This window comes from Alnus glutinosa, chromosome 2 (genome assembly GCF_958979055.1).
Source record: "Alnus glutinosa chromosome 2, dhAlnGlut1.1, whole genome shotgun sequence".
NCBI lineage: Eukaryota > Viridiplantae > Streptophyta > Magnoliopsida > Fagales > Betulaceae > Alnus > Alnus glutinosa.
This window is the reverse complement of record NC_084887.1, coordinates 25,637,169-25,662,627: the sequence shown is the minus strand read 5'-3', so window position 1 is coordinate 25,662,627 and position 25,459 is coordinate 25,637,169. Positions and strand designations below refer to the sequence as shown.

Here is a 25,459-nt window from a genome sequence, read left to right as displayed (position 1 = left end):
TCACTTTGAAAGCCCACAAAAAAGTTCTCCACTAATTCAACTCTCTCCATTCATAACAAAATTTCAGTTGCCAGTCCATTCAAGTATTCAACCTTAATTGGATGACAAACCTTGATTTGAAACCCTCCTCACATGCCAAACCTCACAAAAGAAGAATCCACCCTTGGCATGAACAGCATCTACGATTGGTTTAATTTTCATGCTTCAACTTGCTCTTTTGTCACAGAGCTTTTTTCTCTGTTATCTCTCCTGCCCATATTTTCTCTCTTTTTTTAACAGCCGGCTCAGGACAGGGGAAGGATCTCAACTCTTCCCTCCTCTCATCCTCTTTCCTTTATGTTTATTTCCGTTTATGCTGTTGTTTGGTTAGAGGTTAGTACTCTAGCCCTTCTCACCTCTCTCGAGGTTAATTTTATCCATCATTTTGTACGACTTAACTCGCCCGAATCCGCTACCTTGGTGTCTTGGCTTTTCCACTAAGCTAGTGGCTCTCTCCTCAACGTTCGCCGTCTTCTCCCAAGCATCGGTGGCCATTTTTCGAGATACTAAATCTAGTTTTTTCAAAGTTAGATTTACGAACAGACAAAGGATCTTTGGCTCCCACGCGCCACTTCACTGCCAACACCGGCGTCCCAGCTTCCCAATGCCACTAGACACGCCGAATGCCTTGTTGTCTTCTGCACCGCCGGTCATTGGAGTTGCTAATTTTTGGGCTTTTTTGCTATTTATTTATTTCTATTTTATTTTATTGCTTGGGTTTTAGTCTCCATTTAGGAAAGGCTTTTATATTTGAATTTGTGTTGGTGCATCTCTTTTTTGCAGTTTCAGATTTGGACTATTTTAGCGCTTCTACCACTTCAGCTATATATCTTCCGGTGGTTGTTGTTTCCAAGTGGGGATACAGATAGGCTTGTCTTATTCTGTACCCCTTTATCTTTTTTAACCGTCTTGTGCGGCCCTTTGCCTAAACACACATTGTGTTTCGCTGCTCTCTTTCTCAATAAATCTCCATGATAATGGTATACACTTAGAGAGAGAGAGAGCAAGAGATTCAAAACCCACAATCAAAATCAAAATCTGAGATTTAGAATCAAAACCCATAAACCAAATCAAACATGGGACTTAGAAGCTTGCAAAATGCAATTTGTGAGGCGCAAATGAGCTTTTTTGCTACGACTTTAGGAGAGAACACAGGAAGACTGAATAAAGAAATGAAAAATATGAAGAGACAAAAGAAATTTGGCTCTGCAAACCAGACAAGCAAGTATGACAATAAGCAAATTTACTATAGCGCTGGCGAGCTTGTTATAGACGCTATTTTGAGGAAATTCAACGAAATTTGGCGATAGCTCTACTTTGACGAATTTGTTGCGAATGCTCTAAGTTGCCTAGGGGTAGATCCGGCCCAAATTTTGTACTTTGTGTTTAAAATTGTTTTTTTTTTAAAAAAAAAAAAATTATTGTCAAATAAGTTCATGAATTTTATGTAAGGTTGGTGGGAAATACTAAAATCGTATAAATTAATGCCCAGCTCCTTAAAAAGCTACTTGGGAAAACATTTATTTATTTTTTAATAAACTTGGGAAAACATTTGAGATGCCAATGTACACCATAGATAAGATATAGATTCTAAAGGTGCTCACTATGACACTCTTTTTTTTCCCATCAAATCGACTGTTGCTCTTGAGTTTTGTCACTACTATTTTGGAACAAAACCAGAAAGCTAGAAGAGACACAAGAAGCTAGAAAGAGAGAAGTTAGAAAAGAGAGACAAGAGAGAAGAAGCTGAGGAGAGAGAGAGAATAATTTCCTCGTAATTTTATTCTATCAAAATCTCTCTTAATTTATTAGAGTACAAGATAGACTTATAGACTAACAAACTAAACCTTAGGGCGACGCCCATTTTATTGACACAATCACCTATTTATTTAATTACAAAAGACAATACCACTAACTCATAAAATTAAATTCTAGCAATCCCATAAACCAATTTTTCCAATTTTCCCTTTTACATCATGCAGTACTATCTTCAAGAAATGGATAATCAATGTAACCAACAACAGGATCAGAGATGTAGAATGTATCTCTGTTGTACTTGTTGAGAGGAGCATTGAGCCCAAATCTCTTTGGCAAATCTGGATTGGCCAAAAACAAACGACCATAAACAACAAGATCAGCATGGTTTTCAGCAATGGCATTGTTCCCATCTTCCCTTTCATAACCCCCAGCAACAAGGAAAGTACCCCTGAAAACCTTCCTCATTGGCAGAAGACTGTCCGGGGATTCACTTTTTTCTCCAACAGTCTTCATTCTTGGCTCGACCATGTGGCAATAAAGAATCTCATATTTGTTTAAGGACTCTGCCATGTAAAGCCCCAATGCTTTTGGATTAGAGTCTCTAGATTCCATGTAGTCTGCAAAAGGAGATAGCCTTATTCCAACTTTGTCTGCTCCTATCTCATTAGCAACAGCTTCCACTATTTCCAGAGCAAATCGACAACGATTCTCAAGGGATCCACCATATTGGTCTGTTCGATCATTCACTTGATCTTTCAGAAACTGATCAATTAGGTAACCATGAGCCCCATGGATCTCAACTCCATCAAAACCTATGTATGAAGACAAAAAATAATATCATTTAATTTACAAGGTGAATTATAAGTAAAATGTTCAAGTTCATGTTTGATATTAAAAAAACAAGAAATGTAAAAAGAAATGGTGTAATAAACTCAGAGGATCATGATTTGTTTCATGAAATTCATCTTAATAATTACCAGCTTCAATAGCATTCCTTGCGGCAACTCTAAAATCATTGACAATTTGAGGAATTTCATCTGTCCTTAGCTGCCTTGGAGGAGTGAATGGTTCACCATCAAGTCTCTTAGTGGTCAAAGGCTTGTCAGTAGAAGAAATTGGAGCTTGCCCATCAAAATCTGTAGACAACAAAGAAATCATTAACCACCACTTAAAGAATTAGAAAATCATCCAAAGAAATCAATAACAGAGGACCTTTATTTGTTTATTGTAATGAAATTTTAATCATCCCAAAAAAAAAAAAAAAAAAAAAAAAACTTCTTTTGGATCATGAAGGCATAACAACTACGTCTATGATGGGAATTCCAAAAATATGAGCTTCCAAAGAGCAAAAGTACAAGATCTTAGAGCAGGCTAATTGGCTAGCTATTAGAAGAGAAGAAATTAGAGAAGACAAACCTCGATTTGAAACCCTCCCCACATGACAAAGCTGACAAAAGAAGATTCCACCTTTGGCATGAACAGCATCAACGATGGGTTTCCATGCTTCAACTTGCTCTTTTGTCCATATACCCGGTACATCAGGATACCTTTACAATATCAAATTAAGAAACCCAACAATCATTAAGTTTTCAAATTTTTAAGATAGGGTGATTAGGATCGCAATAATTAGTTGTCTAAATTTTTGGAATTTTTTTTTTTTTTGGCTGAAAAATTGTTAGAAAGTTGAATGGTTAACGAGAGAGGGTGTAAATGAAACCCATTTGTCAGGTAGGTAGTTGGATAGTTCAAAATTTATTTAAGTATGTGCGTCCTATATATTTATACTTTATAAATGAGATAAATTTGTCCGGATAGATGGTCGGGCAGTTTAAAATTTATTTGAGCATATGGGTACTATTAATGCTTTATAAATGAATTACAATGCAAAAAAAACTTGCCAACTATTATGGTTAAAATTACCCCCGAGTGGTATCAGAAACTACAGTCGCTTCAGCTATTAAAAGACCGCCTTTGGAGGTTCTTTGAGAATAATATAAGATAGCATGTGGTTGAGGAACATTGCCATATGATCTCATTCGGGCGAGCGGTGCTAAAACTACTCTGAAAATAGAAAGTAAATGATAAATTAACTCAATCAAGGAAGAAATCTTTCTATACCGAAGAAAATAAAACCTTCTCATCAATCATATATATATATATATATATATATATATATATATATATATATATATATATTTCCCATAGCAAGCTTCAGAATATATATATATAAGGATCAAAATTAACACATAGGACAGTCAAAACTTTTCTATAGTATGTATGTCTAAATTGTAATAAGATGACTTGAAGTTAATAATTACGAGTGAAATTGAAATGATAGATTTAGGAGGAAAAAATGTATTTTATATTAATAGATAAATAAATAATTAAGAAGCAGAGTTTGGAAGGTGCAAACCTATGGCACAGATTGAAGTTTCCCAATTTGTAAGGAGTAAGAAGAGGAATGGTGGGAGCTTGAGGCATTTTTAATGATCTGCGTTTTCTTCCGCTACGCGTTTTTGTGTGCTTGGAGTTGGGAGAGTTTAAAACTCCAATTGGGTATTTATACCTACTTGTAGCTGACGTCTGACGTCTGTTATGACGCCTCAACAAAGAAAATACAAAAAAAAAACATGTCTGCCATGACGTTATCATTTGCTGTAGGTGATGTCTCTTATGACCTCAGAACAAAAAAAAAAAGAAAAAAGAACAGTCTGCCTAGACGTTTCGTGTACGATAGTCGGTAGACCATCGCCCAGAGAATAACCGCCAGTATTGACCATACTCCAGAGATTTCCATCGTGCGGGGGTTCAACAATAGGGTTGGCGACTCGGCGTCGAGCCACCCTACTCTTTCTTTTTCTTTTTTTCTTTTTTTTTTTTTTTAGGGTAATTATATTTTATCCTATTAACTATTGATTATTGTTAATGAAGAATGCTAAAACTCATTTTAGTATTCTTTTGATATCCATCAGACATGACATAAATGTAATAAAAAAAAAATTATATCTATGTCCTTCTAGATGACATGGATGCAATTTTTTCTTTTTTTTTTTAGTTATAGTTATGTCCTTTTAGATGGACACCAGAAGAACACTAGAATGAGTTCTAACATTCCTCATTGTCAATATGTTACCACGAATTGACACATCGACCAAAAGAGATCATGTAACTACCATTTTCATACTGTTACCCCCATTCCATCAATCAAATTCGTGAAAAGACTATAATACCCTAACTTAAAATCAGAATTTACATAAAATACCCTCAAAATAAAAAAAAAATAAAAAAAAAAGTAGCAACCGGCCACCCTAAGTTTTTTTTGGGCGTGCACGAGCCACCTTGGGATGAAACCCAGGGGTGGGTTGGGGGTGGCCCGTGAGCCACCCCTAGAGGTGGCTCCGACCACTTCTGGGGTGGCATGCAAGCCACCCTAGGTTTCTGAAGTCTTGGATATTTGAGCTAATCTTGCTTGTCCATTTGCCTCATTTATATTACATATTCTCGCCTGCGAAGAAATCCTACCCCGCCATTAGGTGCCCAACTGGGCTCAACTGACTTTATCATGCTGCCTTCCAAAGAGTTTCCTGAATGGTTATTAGTCACCGGTTACTCCTTCAAACATGTATCCAATCCTAGGTCAACTAGACTAAAGGAAAGTGCAAGCCCCGTATCTCATACAACAGTTCAAATAGTCGCTGAAACTGAAAGTTGTACTGGCAATTCAAACAAGATGGCTTGGTAAGCAAGCAACCAATTATGTGAGCGCCAACCACTCACAGTTCTTTCTTTTTTAGTTTAGTGACAGTTGATTTGACTTTTTAAGCCCAAAATACAGGGTTTCATAAGCTCAAAAAGATTTTTGATCTCGATCAACAAGCAACTACTGAGAGCCCTACCTATTAAGCCAAAGAGTCGATTGTATAAGAAATACTTCAGGAAGTTATGCAGGGGCACCCCATATTGCTTGGCTGCGCGCCACTCCTAGCCAACAGGGTGGTCGCGCGCCACCCTAGAGGATGCTGAGTTAAGCTTGTTTGCTTATTCATATCATTAACTTTCTTTCTTTTTTGAAGTCAATCGTATAGCTTTCTTTCATTATGATTGATAAGAAAAACAATTTGTTAAGCAGATAGGATATCATATGAATATAACTGAGAAAATTTTCAATCCAAACTTGTTCTCCAATTTCATGTAAAGCTTCCTTCACAAGTGTATGAGCCGCCTCGTTTGCTCATCTTTTAACATGATTAACTTGCCACTCTTATATACTGTTGAGAAATATGAAATATAGCATCTTCAATCAACGGACTATACTTGCTCCAATTTTTTTATTTTTATTTTTCTTTCATTTTCAATGCCTACAAAACTTGAAGAGCATCATCTCTTTCTAGTACAACCTTATGCAATCCCAACTCCATACAAAAAAACAACAGTTGCCAAAGCTTCCAAAGCCTCAGCATCTACCGGTTCCATAATGCATTGTTTTGAAGAAAACATAGTTGCCAAAACATCTCCCTCATGTAGTACATGACATACTCCCTTAAACTATGATTACCCAATTATCAATGTGTCCCACTGTTGTGACAAAACTAATATTCCAGATTATTAAAGAAGCAGAAAAATTATAAAAAAGCAAATAACAACATAATCACAATCTCAAGAGAGATCAAGATTTAAGTGGTTCAGTCTAACAAGTCTACATCCACTGGCGGAAACGATCAAGGAGAAATTCACTATCGGAAGGATGAAGTACAAAATGCAATACAAAGAGCAGCTGCTCAAACCCAAAAGCCATAATACACCCAAATCTCACTCTCATACAACAAATGAGAACTAAATATAAAAGAGAAAATTCATCTTAGTTCCTTATCTCTTAACACTCAAGAGAAATAGTGAGAAATACAAATGAGACAACAAAATGAACTTATCTCTTTCCACAATGAGCTACCGAGACTGCACTTCAACTGCTGGACCTCTTCTTCTTCTCTGAAGAATATCCCTCTCTCGCACACACTACTCAAAAGGACCGAAAGAAGCTTCTCAGTTTTTCAACAAAAACACTTCAGTTGTTCTTCCTTTTCCACAAGCTTTTACGAGAAGCTTCCCCAAGCTTCCAAATGAAGCTTTCCCAACTCACACACACACACACACACACGTGTGTGGACAGCAAGCAAGTCAACAAGAAAAGGAGTGGGCCCACCGAAAGACTTGTTGAAATACAAGTCGCACATACATTAAACCCACAAATTACTAATTGTGTCAATGTCCTTTTTTAAAGGTTTAAACTGCCAAATAATGTCAATGTGTCCTACAATGACAAAAATATATGTCCTTCATAAAATTATAAAAATTCTTAAAAATATATTAAAAATATATATATTTTAAAAAATTAAAAAAATTAAAACGAAAAAATTAAAAATTAAAACCAATTTTTTTTCATTTTTGATTTGTTTTTTAAAGATTTTGTTTTATATAATTTTCAGTTTGGGCTACCCCCTTGGATTTCATTTTCTCGTTTTTCTTTTTAAAAAAAATCGTTTTTTTTTTCAATATTTCAAAAAGAAAAATTCCTTTTTTTTTGTTTTATTTTTTTAGTTTTAGTTTTTTCTTCATTCAAAATTATAATGATATATTTGTCTTATTGAAACTTTTTTAGGGTTATTTTGTCTTTTTGTTGGCTTTAGGGGGGACATTGACATTTGTTGGCAGTTTAGGGATGTATTGACACAATTAGTAGTTTGGGAAGCACATTGACAATAAAGTAGTAGTTTGAGAGGGGTATGCATGTGTATTTTTTCCTAATGTTTATTTTCTTAAGTGCTTAGTTAAGTATAGTATATAATTTAAATTAATAACTTTTTGTTTTTGGCCATCAAGCGTTGTTGTTACAGTTTCCGGTATGGTGACGTGTCGCCTTGTGATTCGTTTGACAAGCTCTTTGTCTTCCCTACCTTCCTTCCGATCTACAAAAGTAACAAACGACTAGTCGGGAGCACCGACTACGCCCACTCCGATGACTAACTCAGCACAAACTTTATGACTTTAATGGAGAATTCGAAAATCTCAGAGCTTACAGAAAAACGTATCTCCATACCTGTTATGATCTCCTTATTTATAGACTTGCAGGAGTCTCTGAAGTATACTTGGACTTGGAGTCTCAGCCATAGATCATGCAGATTTTTATATTATCTTTAATAAGTTTGAATTGAGTAGGAATCTTCATTTTTCAAATGAACTCCACGCTGATAGGGATCTGTTATCCTTTAAACTTGGGATACGAATCTGTTTCCCGAATCTTAGGATTTGGTATCTTAACAGAACCTCCATAAATCATGATCATAGAATCTTATCAGTTAACAAATGTTTACTCGCTGAAGATAAGGGGATACCCTTACAGCGCTTGTACTGGCCAAGACTCCTAGGTAGGAACATCCGAGACATGTTGACTCCATAAAGACTAGGAGATCTCGGCATATTCCGCACTCTGTGGGGTCTTGAGCTCTGAGGTATGCAGTTCATTAGGTCACACCATAATCCGAAGCGTTTTGAACACCGAACTAATTTATCCATAACAAGGATTGACAAACATCCGAGGTACCCAAAAATGTGTTATGACCGAGATGATCTGGTATAGTTTGGATCGACCCGACCTGTCAGGTCGGATCGGGTCGATCCGGCTCGGATACACACTTTAAAACCCGAGTCGAATAGAAGGCCACGTGGCTTCGGAGCTAATTATTTTCCCAACAAGTGTAATTTAGAATTTTACAGCCGGCCAACTAATTAAGATGTAAACATATCTTTTAAAACCAAAATTCAATATGTGTGCTTGTCAATTAAACTAAACTAGCGTTTAACCCGCTTTATGAGCGGGCTTTTTTTTATTTTAATTTATTCGAAAAGTATTTTAAAGATTATTAGAAATTAATTTTCTTTTCTCACTCATTTAATTAATTGCTACCAAAAATATATATATAAAAAAAATGTTTTTAAAATCATCTTGAACAGTTCGTCACATACCTTCTCTTCGGTCTCTTTTCTCGATACCTTTTATCAAAATATTTCAAAATGTTCCTCTGAGAGTGAATAATTTGGGTAAGCAAATTTAAAAAGAAATATATTTGGCATTTTGATAGGCCAATTCCCTACACTTAGCACACATCTATTTCAAATTAACAAAGAAACTTCTCAACAACCTTAACGTTACCCAGTTTGCAAAATCCTAAATAAAAGTGTGAATCATTGTAGAGTGCTTCAAAATCAGAGTTTATGTGTAATTAAAGGTGCAATTTGAAATTACCTGACAGATCGAAACAGCCATTGAGAGAGCTCGATTTAACAGCAAGGAGTAGACGACGTTGAACCTCGATCACCCGCTGATAATCAAAATATTGTGTTGGATTAAAAAGAAATATTGGATTATACATTCAAAAATAAGAGCTTCTGGATAGTTCCTATTCCAGCTTCTTGTTCTTGGAGTTGGAAGAAGATTCTCAAGCTCCAAGACATAGCCAAAAGCTTCATTCGTTTTAAGGTTGGGAGGGGTAATAAGGTGTTCTTGTGGTTGGATAATTGGCATCCTGCAGGCTGTCTTTTGGATAAATATGGTTATAGAATCGTTCATGATTCAGGTTTTCCCCTGCATGCCAAACTGGATGTCATTATGAAGAATGGTGCTTGGTTTTGGCCTTATGCCCGATCAGATGATCTTGTTGAGATTCAGAGTCAACTCCACACAGTTGAGGTTGGAGATGCTGATGAGCCAGTGTGGAATTCTCGAAGTGGCATACATAAGTGCTCGGACACTTGGGAAAAATTGAGAGAGGTGCATCCGGTAGTTGTATGGTGGAAGATTGTTTGGGCTCCTGTTTCTATCCCTCAGCATTCTTTCATGCTTTGGCTAGTTTTCAAGGATGCTTTGATCACTAAACAACGCATGTGTTGCTAGGGTTATTCAGGATAGATTCTTTGTCCTTTCTGCTATGGAGCTCAAGAGAGCCGTGAGCATCTTTTCTTTAGATGCAGTTTCAGTAGGCGGATTTGGACTGAAATCATGGCTGAGTGTTCTTTTTACAATGTGCCTTTGGATTGGGATGATATTGTAGTCTGGAGCTTGAAGGTGATGCAGGGGAAAAGTTTAAGAGCAATTTTGGGTCGACTGTGTTTTGGAGCTACTGTGTACCATATATGGAAGCAGAGGAACGACCTTTTGCACAATAACACTCCACGCACGGAGGAAGCAATTTTGACTCGTGTTAGGTGGGAAGCTCGAGCGAAGATTGTAGCAAAAGGGAAGATCAGCCATTTCAGGAAGTATATGAACCTTGTTGCTAAATGGAATCTACATTTTCTGGAGTGATGGGATGTTGTGAGTCCTATGTGTCTTTGAGGATTGATGGGGGTTTGATTTCTCTGTTTTGATCTTGTAGATGGGTGTTTGTTTTTTGGATGATTGCTTTAGTTGATTGTGTCTACTAATAGCAGGTTCTGGTGGTCTTTGTATTATGTTGTTGCTTACTGTGTTCTTGGTAGCAGTAGGGTTGTCGTTGATGTGTTTTTTTCTCTCTTGGTTTCCTAGCTAGGGGTTTTTTGTCCCTATGCAGGAGTTGTTTCCAGTTTTCACTGGAGTGTATTGGTTGCTGAGTTGAGCCTTATAAAATCTTTTATTCATAAAAAAAAAAAAAAAAAATATTGTATTGGATTATACATAAAGTACTTTCAAGTTTTTTTGTTTTTAGTGTTGGTCAACGACATATTGTATAAAATCAAAATCAAAATCAAATACAAAATTAATCAAATATTTCAATAAAAAATAAATTAGAATTCAAACAAATTTTACTTATTAACCAAACTCAATTCTTGGATTCACGCAATATTCCAAAATAAAAAGAGAGAAAGCTAGTCGGTCTCTCTTTTTCTTTATTTTTTATTTTTTTTCTTTTTATTATTTTTTTTTCCAGATATGCCGATTGGTCTAAACAACCTAAAGAACAAAAATATCAAGGCCATAGCTAGGCTAGAAGAGTTGAACAAAATAAATAGAATGAAACAAAAAAATGTATTAGTTGGAATAAATAAAACATGATGCGGAATGACTAATTAACCTCAAATACAAAACAAACAAAACAAAGTATTTTTTTATGAAAGACAATAAACAAAATATTTTAGTAAACATTTAACGTAATCAAATAAATCATCGCATCATGTTCAATGCTTAATATCTCTTTGCGTTTCGAATGTATTTATATTCATTTTATGCACAACAATCAAATAAATTTTTGCCTTATTTTACTTTCAAAAGGCATAAAAACACTTTAAAAAAATGGCTAAAATTAGAGTAAAACACATGGTTTAATATAAATATTAAAGTATTAATACAAAATTAGTAGCAATTTTTTAGTGTGGTAACTATTATATTTCAATACAAACAAAACGCAAATAATTCTGAATATTTGAAAAAGATAAAAACATTTTTTTTTTTTATGAAAATTTATTCCCATAGCTATATATGTTTGAAAGCGAAAGTATAAAGAACAAAAAAATAGCAAAAAGAATAACTGGATTCTAGTTATAAAAATGTATAGCACACAAAGATACAAAAAAGCAACAAAGTTTTTGTTTAAATAGAAAACATAGACCGAATGATTGTCAAATTTAACCTCTACAAAAGAAAAAAAAAAAAAAAAAATTAATTGTACAAAATAATTTAAAAATAGGAACAGTTTATGGTCTGTTAAAAAGATTGAAATATTATACGTTATAATTAAAATTTATAATTATCTATACAAGAGAAAGCATATAATTATTTAATTTTGTTTTAATTAGCAAACAATAAAGTTGAAGAAATGATATATTTTTAAGAATAAACTTTGTAAATAGTATCATTTGACCTCATATTTCAACTAAAAAGTATAATTATATAAGAATTCAATTTATAAATTTAAATATTTCTAAAATAGTATTTATTAAATAATAAAATCACATGCTATCCATAAGGAGAGAATCAAAATATTGTATTGGATTATACATAAAGTACTTTCAAGTTTATTTTTTTATTTGTTGCTCAATATTGACATATTGTACAAAATCAATCTAATATTTCAATAAAAAATCAATTACAATTCAAACAAATTTTACTTAATAATCAAACTCAATTCTTAGATATATATGCACGCAAACCAAAATAAAAAGAGAGAAGCTAAACAGTCGATTTTTTTTTTCTTTTTTTTGTTTTTTTTTTTCTTTTCAGATATGCCGGTTGTTCTAAACAACCTAAAGAACAAATATCAAGGCCATAGCTAGGCTAGAAGAGCTAAACAAAATAAATAGAGTGAAAAAAAAAGAAAAAAAAAAAGCCTAATTAACCTCTAGGTAGCACATGGAACGATCTCCTACTTTAACAAAATATAAAAATATATAAGAGAAGTTTGGTAATATTTTTTGCTTGATTTTACAAATGAAATGAAATTCAAAACAATACGAACTAATATTGAGCATGAAATTCTGTTTTACCCATACATGTCATATATATATATATATATATATATATATATATATATATATATATATATATATATATTTTGCTTAAGTATTAGAAAAGGGCCCAATATTTAGATCTTGGCAGTTGGGTTAGCGCTTAGCATGTGAATAGTAATACAACATCCTTACTTAGCACATCTATAAAAAACAATTATACGAACAATATTAGGAAACACACGATATATATATATATATAAAATGAACACCAAATTTAACCTCCACAAAAAAAAGAAAAAAAAAAGAAAAAAAAAAAAAGAAAGAAGTAATTAATAGTACAAAAGAATTTAAAAACAGAAATAGTTTATCGCCTATTAAAAAAAATTGAAATATTGTATGTTATAATTAAAATTTAAGATTATCTATACAAGAGAAAACACATAATTATATAATTTTGTTTTAGCAGATAATAAAGTTGAAAGAATAATAAATTTTTAACAATAAATTTATAAACAGTATCATTTGACGTCATATTTCAATTATAAATTAAAATATTTATGTAGCGAGAAAATTCATTGTAAAAATAGTACTCTTAAGAACATATAATTTTATTTGTAACAAACAATAAAATTAAAAGATTGATGATATATTTTTAACTAAATAAAAATTTACCCATACATATCATATGTTGTTTAAGTATTAGAAAAAAAAATATATGATTTTTAGGCTAATAGCTTCCCATAAACCTATCTAGCTACTATCATGCCTTCTGACTTTTGTCTTCTGAAGAAATTTTTTTTTTTGTCTTCCCAAGATTTTCGTCAACCAGACGGTCCAAATAAATTTGATCTCCTGCAGGTGTGATCTATGGTGGACTCTTTCTATTGCTGGTCGCAACATCTATCTCAATTGTTTTGGTTGATTTTGCACCTTCATCCGATGGTGAGCAGAAAACAAAAGGCTGCCAAAGTATCGCATATAATGTTGCCCCTCATCTCGAGGGATGAAAAAGTATGGAATCAAGCCTCAAGATGTGTCAGGGCAGTCATTTCACACGGCAATGCATTTATAGCAAGCAATTCAACTTGAATTATTCAAGTCTCAGACATGCTATGATCTCCACAACCGAAACCCAACCTATACACTTGAGAAACAAATAAACTCTTTAGTCTTTTATAAACTAAACATATAGGTTACACAGCAGCCTTGATCCTCGTCCTCAAGGGTCTCCTTCATCCTCAAGGGTGTCGCCTCTTCTTCAGCTCTTCGTAAACTAAACACAGGTTACAAAGAAAGCCTCTTCTTTATAAACTGAACGCAGCAGATACAACGACTGTGACAGTGTTGTTTCCTAGTAAGTTTCTCATCTCTAAATCTTGCAAAGTTTAGCATATGATTTGTTTGTTTTCTCTGAAAATTTTAGTATGTTGTTTTCGTAAGTGAAAACCCAGAGTTTTACAAATCAAGTACACATTCACGACAAAATACATAATTTTAAAGATATAATCATCAAATAAACAACATAAAACCCACAAATGAATATAAAAGAAATCTAACTTATCAAAAAAGAATATAAAAGAAATCTATAAAAGAGAACTTACAGAGAGAGCGTGGGCGACGGTGTAGAAGAGTAAATAGAGACAAAGAGACTTTAAATTTAATTTACTGGGGAAAGTAGAGCGACAATGTAAACGAAGAAAGAGAGTGAAGGTGGAGAGTTTTAGAAGATAACTTGTTTTAATGAAAACGTGAGTGAGAGTTAGAGAGAAGGGTGAGACGAGTAGAGAAAGAAAAGGAAATAGAAGAAACGCACGTTAAATTGTTGTTTAAGTCAGCATTAAAACACATAAATTTCAGCTTAAAACGTATACTTTAACTAAATGGCATGGTTCAATTTTAAAAACAATGGGTTCAGAAAAAATACACACGGTTCAGCATTTCAAAATAACCGGTTTATGCAATGTGTACAGATTATAGGCTCTCTCCAAGAGAGAACTCAGCTTTTATATATATTTTCAAAATAACCGGTTCATGCCACGTGTTCAGATTATAGGCGATCTCTTCAAGAAAGAGCTCGGCTTTTATATATATATAAGACGTCCTGCTAAAAAATCATTGCTTGTAATAACCAAATGGTGCACAGGAGATCAGCTCCAACAAATGTGCAACTCTTAACTAATTGGTTTTAAAATGTACCATACAAAATAATACCGCTAAAAGAAATATCGGATTTAAAAGAGGGGTAATTTTAGACGATTTAAATTACCCTAGGATCCTTTGCAAACCCTAAGCAGTGTCTTCAAAAAATGGATAATCGATGTAACCAACAACAGGATCAAATATGTAAAATATATCTATGTTATTCTTGTTGAGAAGAGAGAAGAAGCTGGAAAGATAAAGAGAGTAAAGAGGCCAGGAGAGAAGGCGAGAGAAGATAATTTCATCGTTATTTTATTTGATCAAAATCTCTCTTTATTGTAGTACAAGATAGACTTATAGACTAACAAATATTAAACATACCCTAGGGCGACGCCCATTTATGATTTATTGACACAATCACCTATTTATTTAATTACAAAAGACAATACCATAAACCAATATTTCCCATTTTTCCTTTTACATCATGCAGTAATGTCTTTAAGAAATAGATAATCAGTGTAACCAACAACTGAATCAGATATGTAGAATGTGTTTTTGTTGTACTTGCTGAGAGGAGCATTGAGCTCAAATCTCTTAGGCAAATCTGGATTGGCCAAAAACAGACGACCATAAACAACAAGATTTGCATGGTTTTCAACAATGGCATTGTTCCCATCTTCCCTTTCATAACCCCCAGCAACAAGGAAAGTACCCCTAAAAGCCTTCCTCATTGGCAAAAGACTGTCCGGAGATTCACATTTTTCTCCAACAGTCTTCATTCTTGGCTCAACCATGTGGCAATAAAGAATCCCATATTTGTTTAAGGACTCTGCCATGTAAAGCCCCAATGCTTTTGGATTAGAGTATCCAGATTCCATGTAATCTGCAAAAGGAGATAGCCTTATTCCAACTTTATCTGCTCCTATCTCATTAACAACAGCTTCCACTATTTCCAGAGTAAATCGACAACGATTCTTAAGGGATCCACCGTATTGGTCTGTTCGATCATTCACTTGATCTTTCAGAAACTGATCAATTAGGTAACCATGAGCCCCATGGATCTCAACCCCATCAAAACCTATGTATAAAGACAACAAATAATATTATTTATAAAGCGAAATTCATCTTCGATATTAAAAAATAAAAATAAAAAAATAAAAAAAAAATCAAGAAATCTAAAAAAATGGTGTAATAAACTCAGAGGATCATGATTTGTTTCATGAAATTCATCTTAATAATTACCAGCTTCAATAGCATTCCTTGCGGCAACTCTAAAATCATTGACAATTTGAGGAATTTCATCTGTCCTTAGCCGCCGTGGAGGAGTGAACGGTTCACCATCAAGACTCTTAGTGGTCAAAGGCTTGTCAAAGAAGAAATTGGAGCTTGCCCATCAAAGTCTGTAGAGAACAATATAAAAGATAAAGAATATCCAAATTAAAATTAGTCTGATTTTTTTTTTTTTTTTTTTAATTTATTTATTCTAGAGCAGGCTAATTGGCTAGCCGCTAGCTATTAGAAGAGAAGAAATAAGAGAAGACAAACCTCGATTTGAAGCCCTCCCCACATGCCAAATCTGACAAAAGAAGATTCCACCTTTGGCATGAACAGCATCTACGATTGGTTTCCATGCTTCAACTTGCTCTTTTGTCCATATACCCGGTGCATACGCAAACCTTAACAATATCAAAGAAACCCAACAATCATTAAGGAGAAATGATCCCTACACTCATTTCTCACAACAGTCCCACAACAATTTCATTTTTTCCTCCAACCGATTTTCAACCAAAACAAAAAAAATAATAAAATATTACCAACCACGTCAGCTTGTTGTGGGATTGTTGTGAGAAATGAGTGTAGGGATCATTTCTCATCATTAAGATAGGTTGATTAGGATCACAGTAATTAATTAGTTGTCTAAATTATTAGCGAGTTGAATTGCTAGCGTGAGAGAGTATAAATGAAACCCATTTGTCGAGTAGGTGCATGGTTTGGTAATTCAAAATTGATTTGAGCATGTGGGTCTTGTTTTATGCTTTATAAATGAGATCCATTTGTCCACATAGGTAGTCGGACAGTTCAAAATTAATTTAATTATGTAGATCTTATTTACGCTTTATAAATGACTTCCAATACAAAAAGAACTTGCTAACTATTATGGTTAAAATTACCCCTGAGCGGTATCAGAAATTCCAGCTGCTTCAGATATTAAAATACCGCCTTTAGAGGTTCTTTGAAAATAATATAAGATAGCATGCGATTGAGAAACATCGCCATAAGATCTCATTCGGGTGAGCGGTGCCAAAACCAAAACTACTCTGAAAATAGAAAGTAAATGATAAATTAACTCAATCAAGGAGAAATATTTCTATAATGAAGAAAATAAAACTTTCTCATCAATCATGTATCTATATTTCCCATAACAAGCTTGGGAAGAATAAACAAACAATCCATTGATGAAATGATTATGACAGAAATAAGGACATCCTCATTTTCTCAGCAATGGAGTGCTCATATAAACATAAAGAATATATATATATATATATTAGGTTTGGTTTAGCACAGACACCAAAAGTAATGTCCTGCGACATTTTAACTCTTCTAGTATTAAATCGAGCTTAGGCTTAATCTATAATAAGATATTATTGTTTTAATTTTAGGAGAGCCAGCTTGCATTAAATTTTTAGAGAGCTTAAGAATACTTCCCCCCAAAAAAAGAAACGTGAGTGTGGTTAGTCTGCTCTCTTAAATGGTTGCGGTGCGTCGGTTGGCTATCCCTAATCCTGATCACCAGCCCCAAATACGCCCTTTAAGTTAGGGCTGAGGTACGTAATACCATAATTTTATCTTCAAATTAGCATTTTATATATTTATTTATATAGAAAAAGATCTTCTAAAATAAGGATCAAAATTAACACATAGGCCAGCCAGGACAGTCAAAACTTTTCTGTAGTATTAATGTCTAAATTGTAATAAGGTGAAGTTGATAATTACGAGTGAAATTGAAATGATAGTTTTAGGAGGAAAAAACATATTTTATCAAAAAATAAATAAAAATAAAAATTTGGAAGGTGCAAACCTATGGCATAGATTGAAGTTTCCCAATTTGTAACGAGTAAGAAGAGGAATATATTAATGTTGGGAGCTTCACCCATTTTTAATGATTCTTTTCTCTACGTACGTTTCCTTCCGCTTCGTGTTTTGTGTGCTTGGAGAGGAGAGTTAAAAACATGCAACACCCCAATTGGGTATTTATACCTACCTAATTGTAGCTGACGTCTGTTATGACGCCTCAACAAAGAAAAAAAAAAAACAAAAAAACATGTCTGCCATGACGTTATCATTTGCTGTAGGTGATGTCTGTTATGACGTTCAACCAAAAATAAAATAAAAAATTTGTGCCATTTTTGTCATCGGCTTAAATTAAGAAATTACTATTTGTAATATCAAAATTAATTCAAAGATCCTTATAAAATTTCGTTAAAAAATTTGACAGATTTCGTTAAGCTCCGCGTTAGCACCAATAAATACCAAGACATGTCGATCTCAATAAAATAATTTTAAATAAATACATAAAATTTTAATAAAAAAATTAAAAAGAGAAAAATGGTTGCTGCCGATTGGGCAACTTTCTCTAGCCAATGGAGGTGGCTGCATGCCACATTTCATCCCTTTTCTCTTTTCAATTTTTTTATTTTAAAAAAAATATTAACAATTTTTTAAGTTTTAAATTTTATATATATATATATATATATATATATATATATATATATATTTTATTAATATCAACCCGTTTCGCCATCTTACTAATTTTGACGTGGCGAGTAATAGAATTTATCAAAAACATTAATAGAATTTGACTCAATAAAGCGATTTGTAAATTAGGCCAACCATAGGGATTTCTAAATTAATTTTAATACTACATGAAACGATTTATAATTTAGGCCAACGCAAAAATAAATAATGTAATTTTTAAAATATATATATATATATATATCTGCAATGACGTTTGGAGTTCAATAATCGATAGACCATTCTCCCCATAATAACCGCCCTTATTGACCATTGACCTCGTTTTTAGAAGCTTGAAAATAATATTCAATTTTATTGTATTTAAGTGGAGAAAATTCGCATACTAAAGGAAATGTCAAACAAACAAAAAAAAATTATTAAAAATTGTCCACATTCCTTTGCCCATATATTTTTATTAATAAGGTGAAAAACCTCTTCTCATGCACGCTAAGTGATTATTTTTCTCATTTTTCTTAAGAATCTAAAACTAAAAATATTATTTTAAAACATCAAAGATAATTTCGAATAGAACATGGGGAGATTAAAATGGGGAGATTAAAACTAATCCATGTATATTATGTCTTCAAGAAGTAGTTCAATCGATAAGGGACCACGCCTCAAGAAGCGAAAGTCAGTATAATATACTTTAATCCATTTTAAATGTTTGAAAATCAAATTAATAAGAGGTACAGTCTTGTGGGCTTTCAACTTGACTAAGTATAAGAATTTATAAAATTACTGTAAACATGACCATGTGATTCAAGTTCGATCTCATCTCATAGATGCAAGGGTGACTCTAGGTCATGAACTTTTTAATTTTTTTTATGCTATTATTTGGTTCTTTTTGTTTTAGACATTTTTATAATTATGCAAGAAAAGTTAGACTATGTGATAATTTTATTATGATTATTTCTTTAATGCTACTTCTTAGGTTTGATTGTGACCATTAATTTGTAAAATTTGTATACAAAAGTGGGGAACCATTTTAATCCACAAAAAACATAAATGAACCTAAAATCTATATATAAAAGTGAAGAAATATTTTATTTCACAAAAAACAGAAATGAACAGGTTTTATTTAGTTATAGATGAAAAATAATGAAAATAAATAAAATAACAGACATTATATATTGGTGAACCAGAAAGTTTTTAAATTCAGATCTCTCATTCTTCTAAGTTTCGTGGGGCGTAAAAAACATCGTTATAAGAGTTGAATCCTCAAAGTTTCTTCTGACCCGACTCAAACTAGCGTTAAGTCTCATTCTGCATTGTACATTTCTGAATCAAATTTTGGTGAACCGAAAAGTTTTTAAATTAAGATCTCCCTTTCTTCCAAATTTTATATATAGTTTTTCTTTCCCTGTCATTCCTATGAACTTCAAAAGAGAGAAGCATACAGATATGTTGCAAATAATAAATAATTCACATAGAATGCCTAAGAATAAACCAAGCATGGATGTTTACAAAAATTTTATTGGATTCATAATCATTCCTAAACATGGGAATAATCACATTCCTGAAAATCCAAATTCCCAAGCATTATATTATTGAGAATGTAAATGTCAGACAAATGTCAAGAATGTATATTCCAGGAGAATGTAAGATTCTGCGAACCAAATGCCAAGTAATTTTTTTTTTAGCTATTTTCTACTAATTGAGCTTGTTTGCTTATTAACCATCTTCAATCCAAACTTGTTCTCCAATTTCAGAACACAGCTTTCTTCGCAAGCTTATGAGCCGTCCCGTTTGCTCATCTTCTAACATGATTAATTTGCCACCCTTGTAAATTATTCAGAAAAACTCTTAACATCTTCAATCCAATTTTCTCTTTCGTCTTAAATGCATGCACAACTTGAAGAGCATTAGAATTTCTCGTGCTCAAGAATCATTGCTTGTAATAGCCAAATGGCATTTCAATTCAAATTACAAGTAGTCAGGCACACAAGCAGATCAGCACCAACAAATGTGCAACTCTTGCGCTGAGGAATTATTAGAATTCTAGTTGCACTTGGTACAGTACAACATAATACCACTAAAAGAAAAACATAGGATTCAAAAGAGGGGTAATTTTAGACAATTTAAACTCCCCTAGGATCCTTTGCAAACCTAAGCAGTGTCTTCAAGAAATGGATAATCGGTGTAACCAACAACAGGATCAGAGATGTAGAATGTTTCTCTGTTGTACTTGTTGAGAGGAGCATTGAGCTTGAACCTCTTAGGCAAATCTGGATTGGCCAAAAACAGACGACCATAAACAACAAGATCTGCACGGTTTTCAGCAATGGCATTGTTCCCATCTTCCTTGTCATAACCCCCAGCAACAAGAAAAGTACCCCTAAAAGCCTTCCTCATTGGCACAAGACTGTCCGGGCATTGATGTATTTCTCCAACGGTCTTCATTCTTGGCTCAACCATGTGGCAATAGAGAATCCCATATTTGTTTAAGGACTCTGCCATGTAAAGCCCCAATGCTTTTGGATTGGAGTCTCCAGATTGCATATAGTTTGCAAAAGGAGATAGCCTTATTCCAACTTTGTCTGCTCCTATCTCATTGGCAACAGCTTCGACTACTTCCAGAGCAAATCGACAACGATTTTCAAGGGATCCACCATATTGGTCTGTTCGATCGTTCACTTCATCTTTCATAAACTGGTCAATTAGGTAACCATGAGCCCCATGGATCTCAATTCCATCAAAACCTATGTATAAGACAAAGTATAATGTCCAAGATCATGTTTGACATTAAAAAACAAGAAACTAGAAAATGGTGTAATAAACTCATTTCAATGATGTAGGCAGAGGATCATGAATTGTTGGTTAATTCTATGTTTCTCCAAAATGCAACTGCTTTTGGACCAAATGCCATTTCTTTCAAACATAAACAAGGGATAGAGGGTGTTGGGTTTAATCCAATAAGAATGTGTTGAGCAAGTATCTACCAAAGCAATTCTCGAAACCAAGGAAGGTGAATTTATCTAGAAACAGACTCTGTACCTCTTATTTTCCTCATATTATATAAACAAATAAAACTCATATGTTTTCTGTTGCAATGGCTCTCAAAATTGATTAATACATTTCTGTTTTGAAACCCTACTATTATGGTGCATTTGCAAACCTATGAAATTTGACTTGCTGAAGCTCTCACGTGAGTTTTTTGTTTTCCACCGTACAAATGATAAATCAAGGGTGGCTAATAAGGTAAAAACTATCATCACAGTGTATCTCCCCCCACCCCCCAGCCCCTTTTTTTGATGACATAAACTTCAATAACCCTAAATTTAAATTTGAATGTTTCAAATGCTATAGAAAACACAATGAAGTCATTTGATTTCTGTGGGAGATCAAAACAAGCCCTTGTACGCTTATTGTAGACATGACTTGCCTATATTCATGTAACAGTAGATTATGGACCTCAGACAACACAGGAAAATATCTTTAAACGCTAAGATGTGCTTGGAATTTCCTTCAAAGGTCTTTTCTCCTGACATTGTTAAAGTAATGATATTGTTGATGTAGAGGCCAACATAGTATCTGTTTTTCATTTTCCACAAAGAAAGTAATTAATTTTAAATTGTTTCTGTTTTCCCAAAAGAATTACTTATATAGAAGCCACTATAGATTAATCTTTTACCCCTATAATAATAGAAGGCAGTGTGATTTGTGAAACTCATTCAAAACGGTATCTGTTTTTTATTTCTAAAGTCTCCCCCCCCCCCCCCCCCCAACCAACTCTCTCGTAGATTTGACCGATCAAATATGATTTATCTTGCCTAAACCCAAGAGCAATTTTGACTTCTCACAAAATTCATATTTATTTTAAGAAATGAAAACTTACCAGCTTCAATAGCATTCCTTGCGGCAAGTCTAAAATCATTGACAATTTGAGGGATTTCATCTGTCCTTAGCCGCCTTGGAGGAGTGAACTGTGCAACATCAATTCCATTAGCTCGAATTTGAGGGGTTAAAGGCTTGTCAGTAGAAGAAATTGGAGCTTGCCCATTTGGCTGAAAACCTGTAGACAACAATATGAAAGAAAAGGAAATATCCAAATTAAAATTAGTTCGAATTTTTTGTTGTAGAGTGTCTGTCGCATGTATTTGGAAAGAAATCATTAACCACCACTTAAAGAAATAGAAAAACAAGAATTTAGATCCGTTCTAAGTACTTAGAACAGGATGTTTCATCACAAAGCTCCCAAAAAAAAAAAAAAAATTCCACTAATTGAAGAACTAAAATTTCGGAGACCCTATTATCACACTTTGAAACCCACAAAAAAGGGAAAAAAAATTATTTTATTTTGAATCATGAAAGCATAACAGCTACATTATGATGGGAATTCCATAAATGTTAGTCTCCAAAGACCAAAAGTACAAGATCTTAGAGGTGGCTAACACACCAAAAAGTGGTGGTTGGCTGAGGCCAGGCAACTGGTTACCACTAACGTTAGGACTGGAAAGGATGATGACTTAGCTGAGATAGAGCAAGTGGTGGCTGCCTATAAGAAATAATTGCTATAAAAGTATTTAAAGATCGACTTTACAAAAGAACACCTCGCTTAAAGAACGATGCTTTTGAAAAATTGACATTCTATACTAACCTAGCCTTTTATGCTAAAATGATTAAACCACATGCTAAATGACATAAACTGCGTTTTTCTTTTTCAGTAAATAAAATTAAAATATGAGACTTGGGTTAGAACATTTCCCTCCCATTGAGGCAATGATCCCCCTAGTAATAACAAATCAATTCAAACTACAAAGGACAATACAAAAAAAATAACAACAGCAACGGTAGATGGATATTTTTCTTTTCTTTTCAAAAAAGGTATTATTGCTTCATAAATCCACTGGAGTCCTTTTACTCTCTCACTGCTCACCACTTTTGCTAATTTCAAATGCAAAACTTACTTTAGAATTTAATTTTTCCCTTTTCATCCTCATTTTGAAGTTTGTGTCCCATATGAATAGTTTAAAATAAAAAGGGAAAATTACAAGAAATACAAAAGTTCAAATTGTCAAGCCAACTAGTGCTCCTCCTCGAAAAATATATTCCATTTCAAATACGACACTCATTACGAACTGAGGAGGTAGGACTCTACAAGGATATTTCAGCTGTCAATCAAAACTTCCATCTAATATGAATCTCTACTAACATGTTCGCATGCAATGCTTCCTTCTGGATCAACCTCAGCAATTAATAGTTTGGAGCCACAATTTATATCCCAAAGCCACTCATTTTGCATTTAAAGCATCTTAGAAAACATTCAACTCTCTCCATTTATAACAAAAATTCAGGCGCCAACCAATTCAACGTTAGAAGGGAAGAAATAAAAGAGGTGTTAGTCAAAGACAAACCTTGATTTGAAACCCTCCCCACATGCCAAATCTGACAAAAGAAGATTCCACCTTTGGCATGAACAGCATCTACGATGGGTTTCCATGCTTCAACTTGCTCTTTAGTCCATATACCAGGTGTGTCGGGATACCTTTACAATATCCAAGAAAACTAAGAAGTCATAAAAGTTTCAAGGCAAGAAAGTGAACCCTCAAAATGGAGCTTTTCCCTGAAGTGTAGAACATAGAAAGATCTTGCCAAACTACTATAGTTAAAATTACCCTTGGGCAGTGTCAGAAACTCCTGTCGCTTCAGCTATTAGAAGACCACCTTCGGAGGTTCTTTGAGAATAATATAAGATGGCATGAGGCTGAGGAACATTGCCATAAGATCTCTGTCTGGTCAATGGTGCCAAAACTACTCTGAAAATAGAAAGTTAATGATAAATTAACTAAATCAAGCAAGAGATCTTTCTCTACTGAAGAAAATAAAATTATCTGCATCACATATATATATATATATATCCCATAGCAAGCTTGAGAAGAGTAAACAAACAATTCATTTACGAAATGATTAGGGCAGAAATAAGGACAGCTTCACAATTTCAGCCGTGGAACACTCAATTATAAAAATTAGATGAGGTTTGACAAATTGAAGAAGAAAAAAAATCAGCATCACCTAATAGAATTGGGAACAAAAGTTTGTGTTATATAATGCTTTTTCCTTGTGAGTGACTCAGTAACTAACTATCAGAGACAGAGAAAGTAATTGATATGATCTGCAATAACTTTTTCTTTGAGTTCGCACATGATTAAAGGATAGCCAGAACTGTAAAACAGATAGATTTCAAAAAAATGCAGCATCGGAATGGGGGAGAGGAAGCCAAAGATCCTCTAGGCCCTCTTTCTAATTAAGTACTGATTTACTCGTAAAAAGAAATAAATTAAAAAGAAAGAGACTTTTCACAAGCACCTTTCTTCTCACACTATGAAACATTGAAATCAGACTGGAAACACATTGATCTTCATGTTATAACAAACCACAGAGGCAAACACCAATCAAAAGAGCTCATACACTAGACTAGATACAGTCATTATACCAACTGGGATTTTTCAAAAAAACCTCTTTCTTGCAAAACCAGAGTGAAAAAAATAATACCCATAACATGATTGCAACCAAAAAACGAACAAAGCCCATGACATATAATCATAAGTCAGATCATAGCAAAAAGGGAAAACAGAAAAAAGAAGACTTTGCAAGGTGCACACCTATGGGATAGATTGAACTTCCCCAATTTGTAAGGAGTAAGAAGAGGAATTGTGGGAACTTTAGCTGCCATTTCTAAAATGATCTATTCCTTTTCCTGTTCTTCTACTTGTGTGCTTGAACTTTGCTTTCCAAAATAAGTAGAAATGAAAAAGTGCGCAACACCCAATTGGGTATTTATACAAGAACAAAAGGATTTGTAAATAAGCAAACAAAAAAACCAAAAAGCTTAGAAAAAAGCAAGTGGGGTGAATCCAATTGAACTACACGTCCTTCTTCAATTGCTTTTCGTTACTCTTTTACTGTCGGTGATGTCTGTGATGTCTGCCCTGACGTTTGGAGGTGGGTAGCTGCGGATGGAGCCGTTCACTGCCATCCACGCAACGTTACGCCAGCATTGACCATTGAATTATAAAAGTTGAGCTCCGTTGCCCAATAATTGAGATTTTTCTTATAAAAAAAAAAAAAAAAAAAAAAATTTGCTTTTTGTGTATTTATTTTCAAATCAACGGTGGATCGCACAAATTCAATAGATAATTTGTAAAATAGATGAACAGCGGATATTTGAGACATGAGTAATTTTATAAATTATTTTTTTATCATTCTAAAGTTAATATAATTTTTAAAATTATTATTTGTTTAAAATTTAATAATA

General features: G+C 33.6%; 3 protein-coding genes and 1 pseudogene across 4 annotated transcripts; 1 reads left to right on the top strand and 3 right to left on the bottom strand.

Moving 5' to 3' along the window:
* Positions 1-1,794: 1,794 nt before the first annotated feature.
* LOC133860950 (12-oxophytodienoate reductase 1-like) lies at positions 1,795-4,313 on the bottom strand. 2 transcript variants are annotated; one of them, XM_062296631.1, is made up of 5 exons: positions 4,211-4,313; positions 3,718-3,858; positions 3,214-3,344; positions 2,775-2,933; positions 1,795-2,609 (listed from the first exon to the last, which is right to left on the bottom strand). In XM_062296631.1, exons 1-5 carry the CDS (start codon positions 4,276-4,278, stop codon positions 2,014-2,016), a joined length of 1,095 nt encoding a protein of 364 aa, XP_062152615.1. In that variant the 5' UTR covers positions 4,279-4,313; the 3' UTR covers positions 1,795-2,013. The 2 variants fall into 2 exon arrangements, with proteins under 2 accessions (XP_062152615.1, XP_062152616.1); XM_062296632.1 differs by lacking the exon at positions 3,718-3,858 and having other exon boundaries at positions 4,211-4,312.
* A 1,046-nt stretch (positions 4,314-5,359) lies between these two features.
* LOC133860416 (uncharacterized) lies at positions 5,360-9,745 on the top strand. The gene is made up of 2 exons (XM_062296029.1): positions 5,360-5,535; positions 9,277-9,745. The coding sequence occupies exons 1-2, from the start codon at positions 5,360-5,362 to the stop codon at positions 9,743-9,745; spliced, it is 645 nt and encodes a 214-aa protein (XP_062152013.1).
* A 5,149-nt stretch (positions 9,746-14,894) lies between these two features.
* On the bottom strand, positions 14,895-17,541 carry LOC133860415 (putative 12-oxophytodienoate reductase 11; annotated as a pseudogene).
* A 2,525-nt stretch (positions 17,542-20,066) lies between these two features.
* Positions 20,067-25,160, bottom strand: LOC133861984 (12-oxophytodienoate reductase 2-like). The gene is made up of 5 exons (XM_062297816.1): positions 24,807-25,160; positions 23,820-23,960; positions 23,559-23,689; positions 22,040-22,216; positions 20,067-20,903 (listed from the first exon to the last, which is right to left on the bottom strand). The coding sequence occupies exons 1-5, from the start codon at positions 24,875-24,877 to the stop codon at positions 20,311-20,313; spliced, it is 1,113 nt and encodes a 370-aa protein (XP_062153800.1). The 5' UTR covers positions 24,878-25,160; the 3' UTR covers positions 20,067-20,310.
* Positions 25,161-25,459: the final 299 nt, after the last annotated feature.

Coding starts and splice junctions, on each gene's coding strand:
- LOC133860950 (XM_062296631.1), bottom strand. CDS start 4,278: ATGCCTCAAGCTCCCACCATTCCTCTTCTTACTCCTTACAAATTGGGA. Junction 3,859..4,210: donor AACTTCAATCTGTGCCATAG/GTTTGCACCTTC, acceptor TTCTATTTTCAG/AGTAGTTTTAGCACCGCTCG. Junction 2,934..3,213: donor GGGGAGGGTTTCAAATCGAG/GTTTGTCTTCTC, acceptor TGTTGTCTACAG/ATTTTGATGGGCAAGCTCCA.
- LOC133861984 (XM_062297816.1), bottom strand. CDS start 24,877: ATGGCAGCTAAAGTTCCCACAATTCCTCTTCTTACTCCTTACAAATTG. Junction 23,961..24,806: donor AAGTTCAATCTATCCCATAG/GTGTGCACCTTG, acceptor TTCTATTTTCAG/AGTAGTTTTGGCACCATTGA. Junction 22,217..23,558: donor GGGGAGGGTTTCAAATCAAG/GTTTGTCTTTGA, acceptor TGTTGTCTACAG/GTTTTCAGCCAAATGGGCAA.
- LOC133860416 (XM_062296029.1), top strand. CDS start 5,360: ATGCTGCCTTCCAAAGAGTTTCCTGAATGGTTATTAGTCACCGGTTAC. Junction 5,536..9,276: donor AATTCAAACAAGATGGCTTG/GTAAGCAAGCAA, acceptor TTGTTCTTGGAG/TTGGAAGAAGATTCTCAAGC.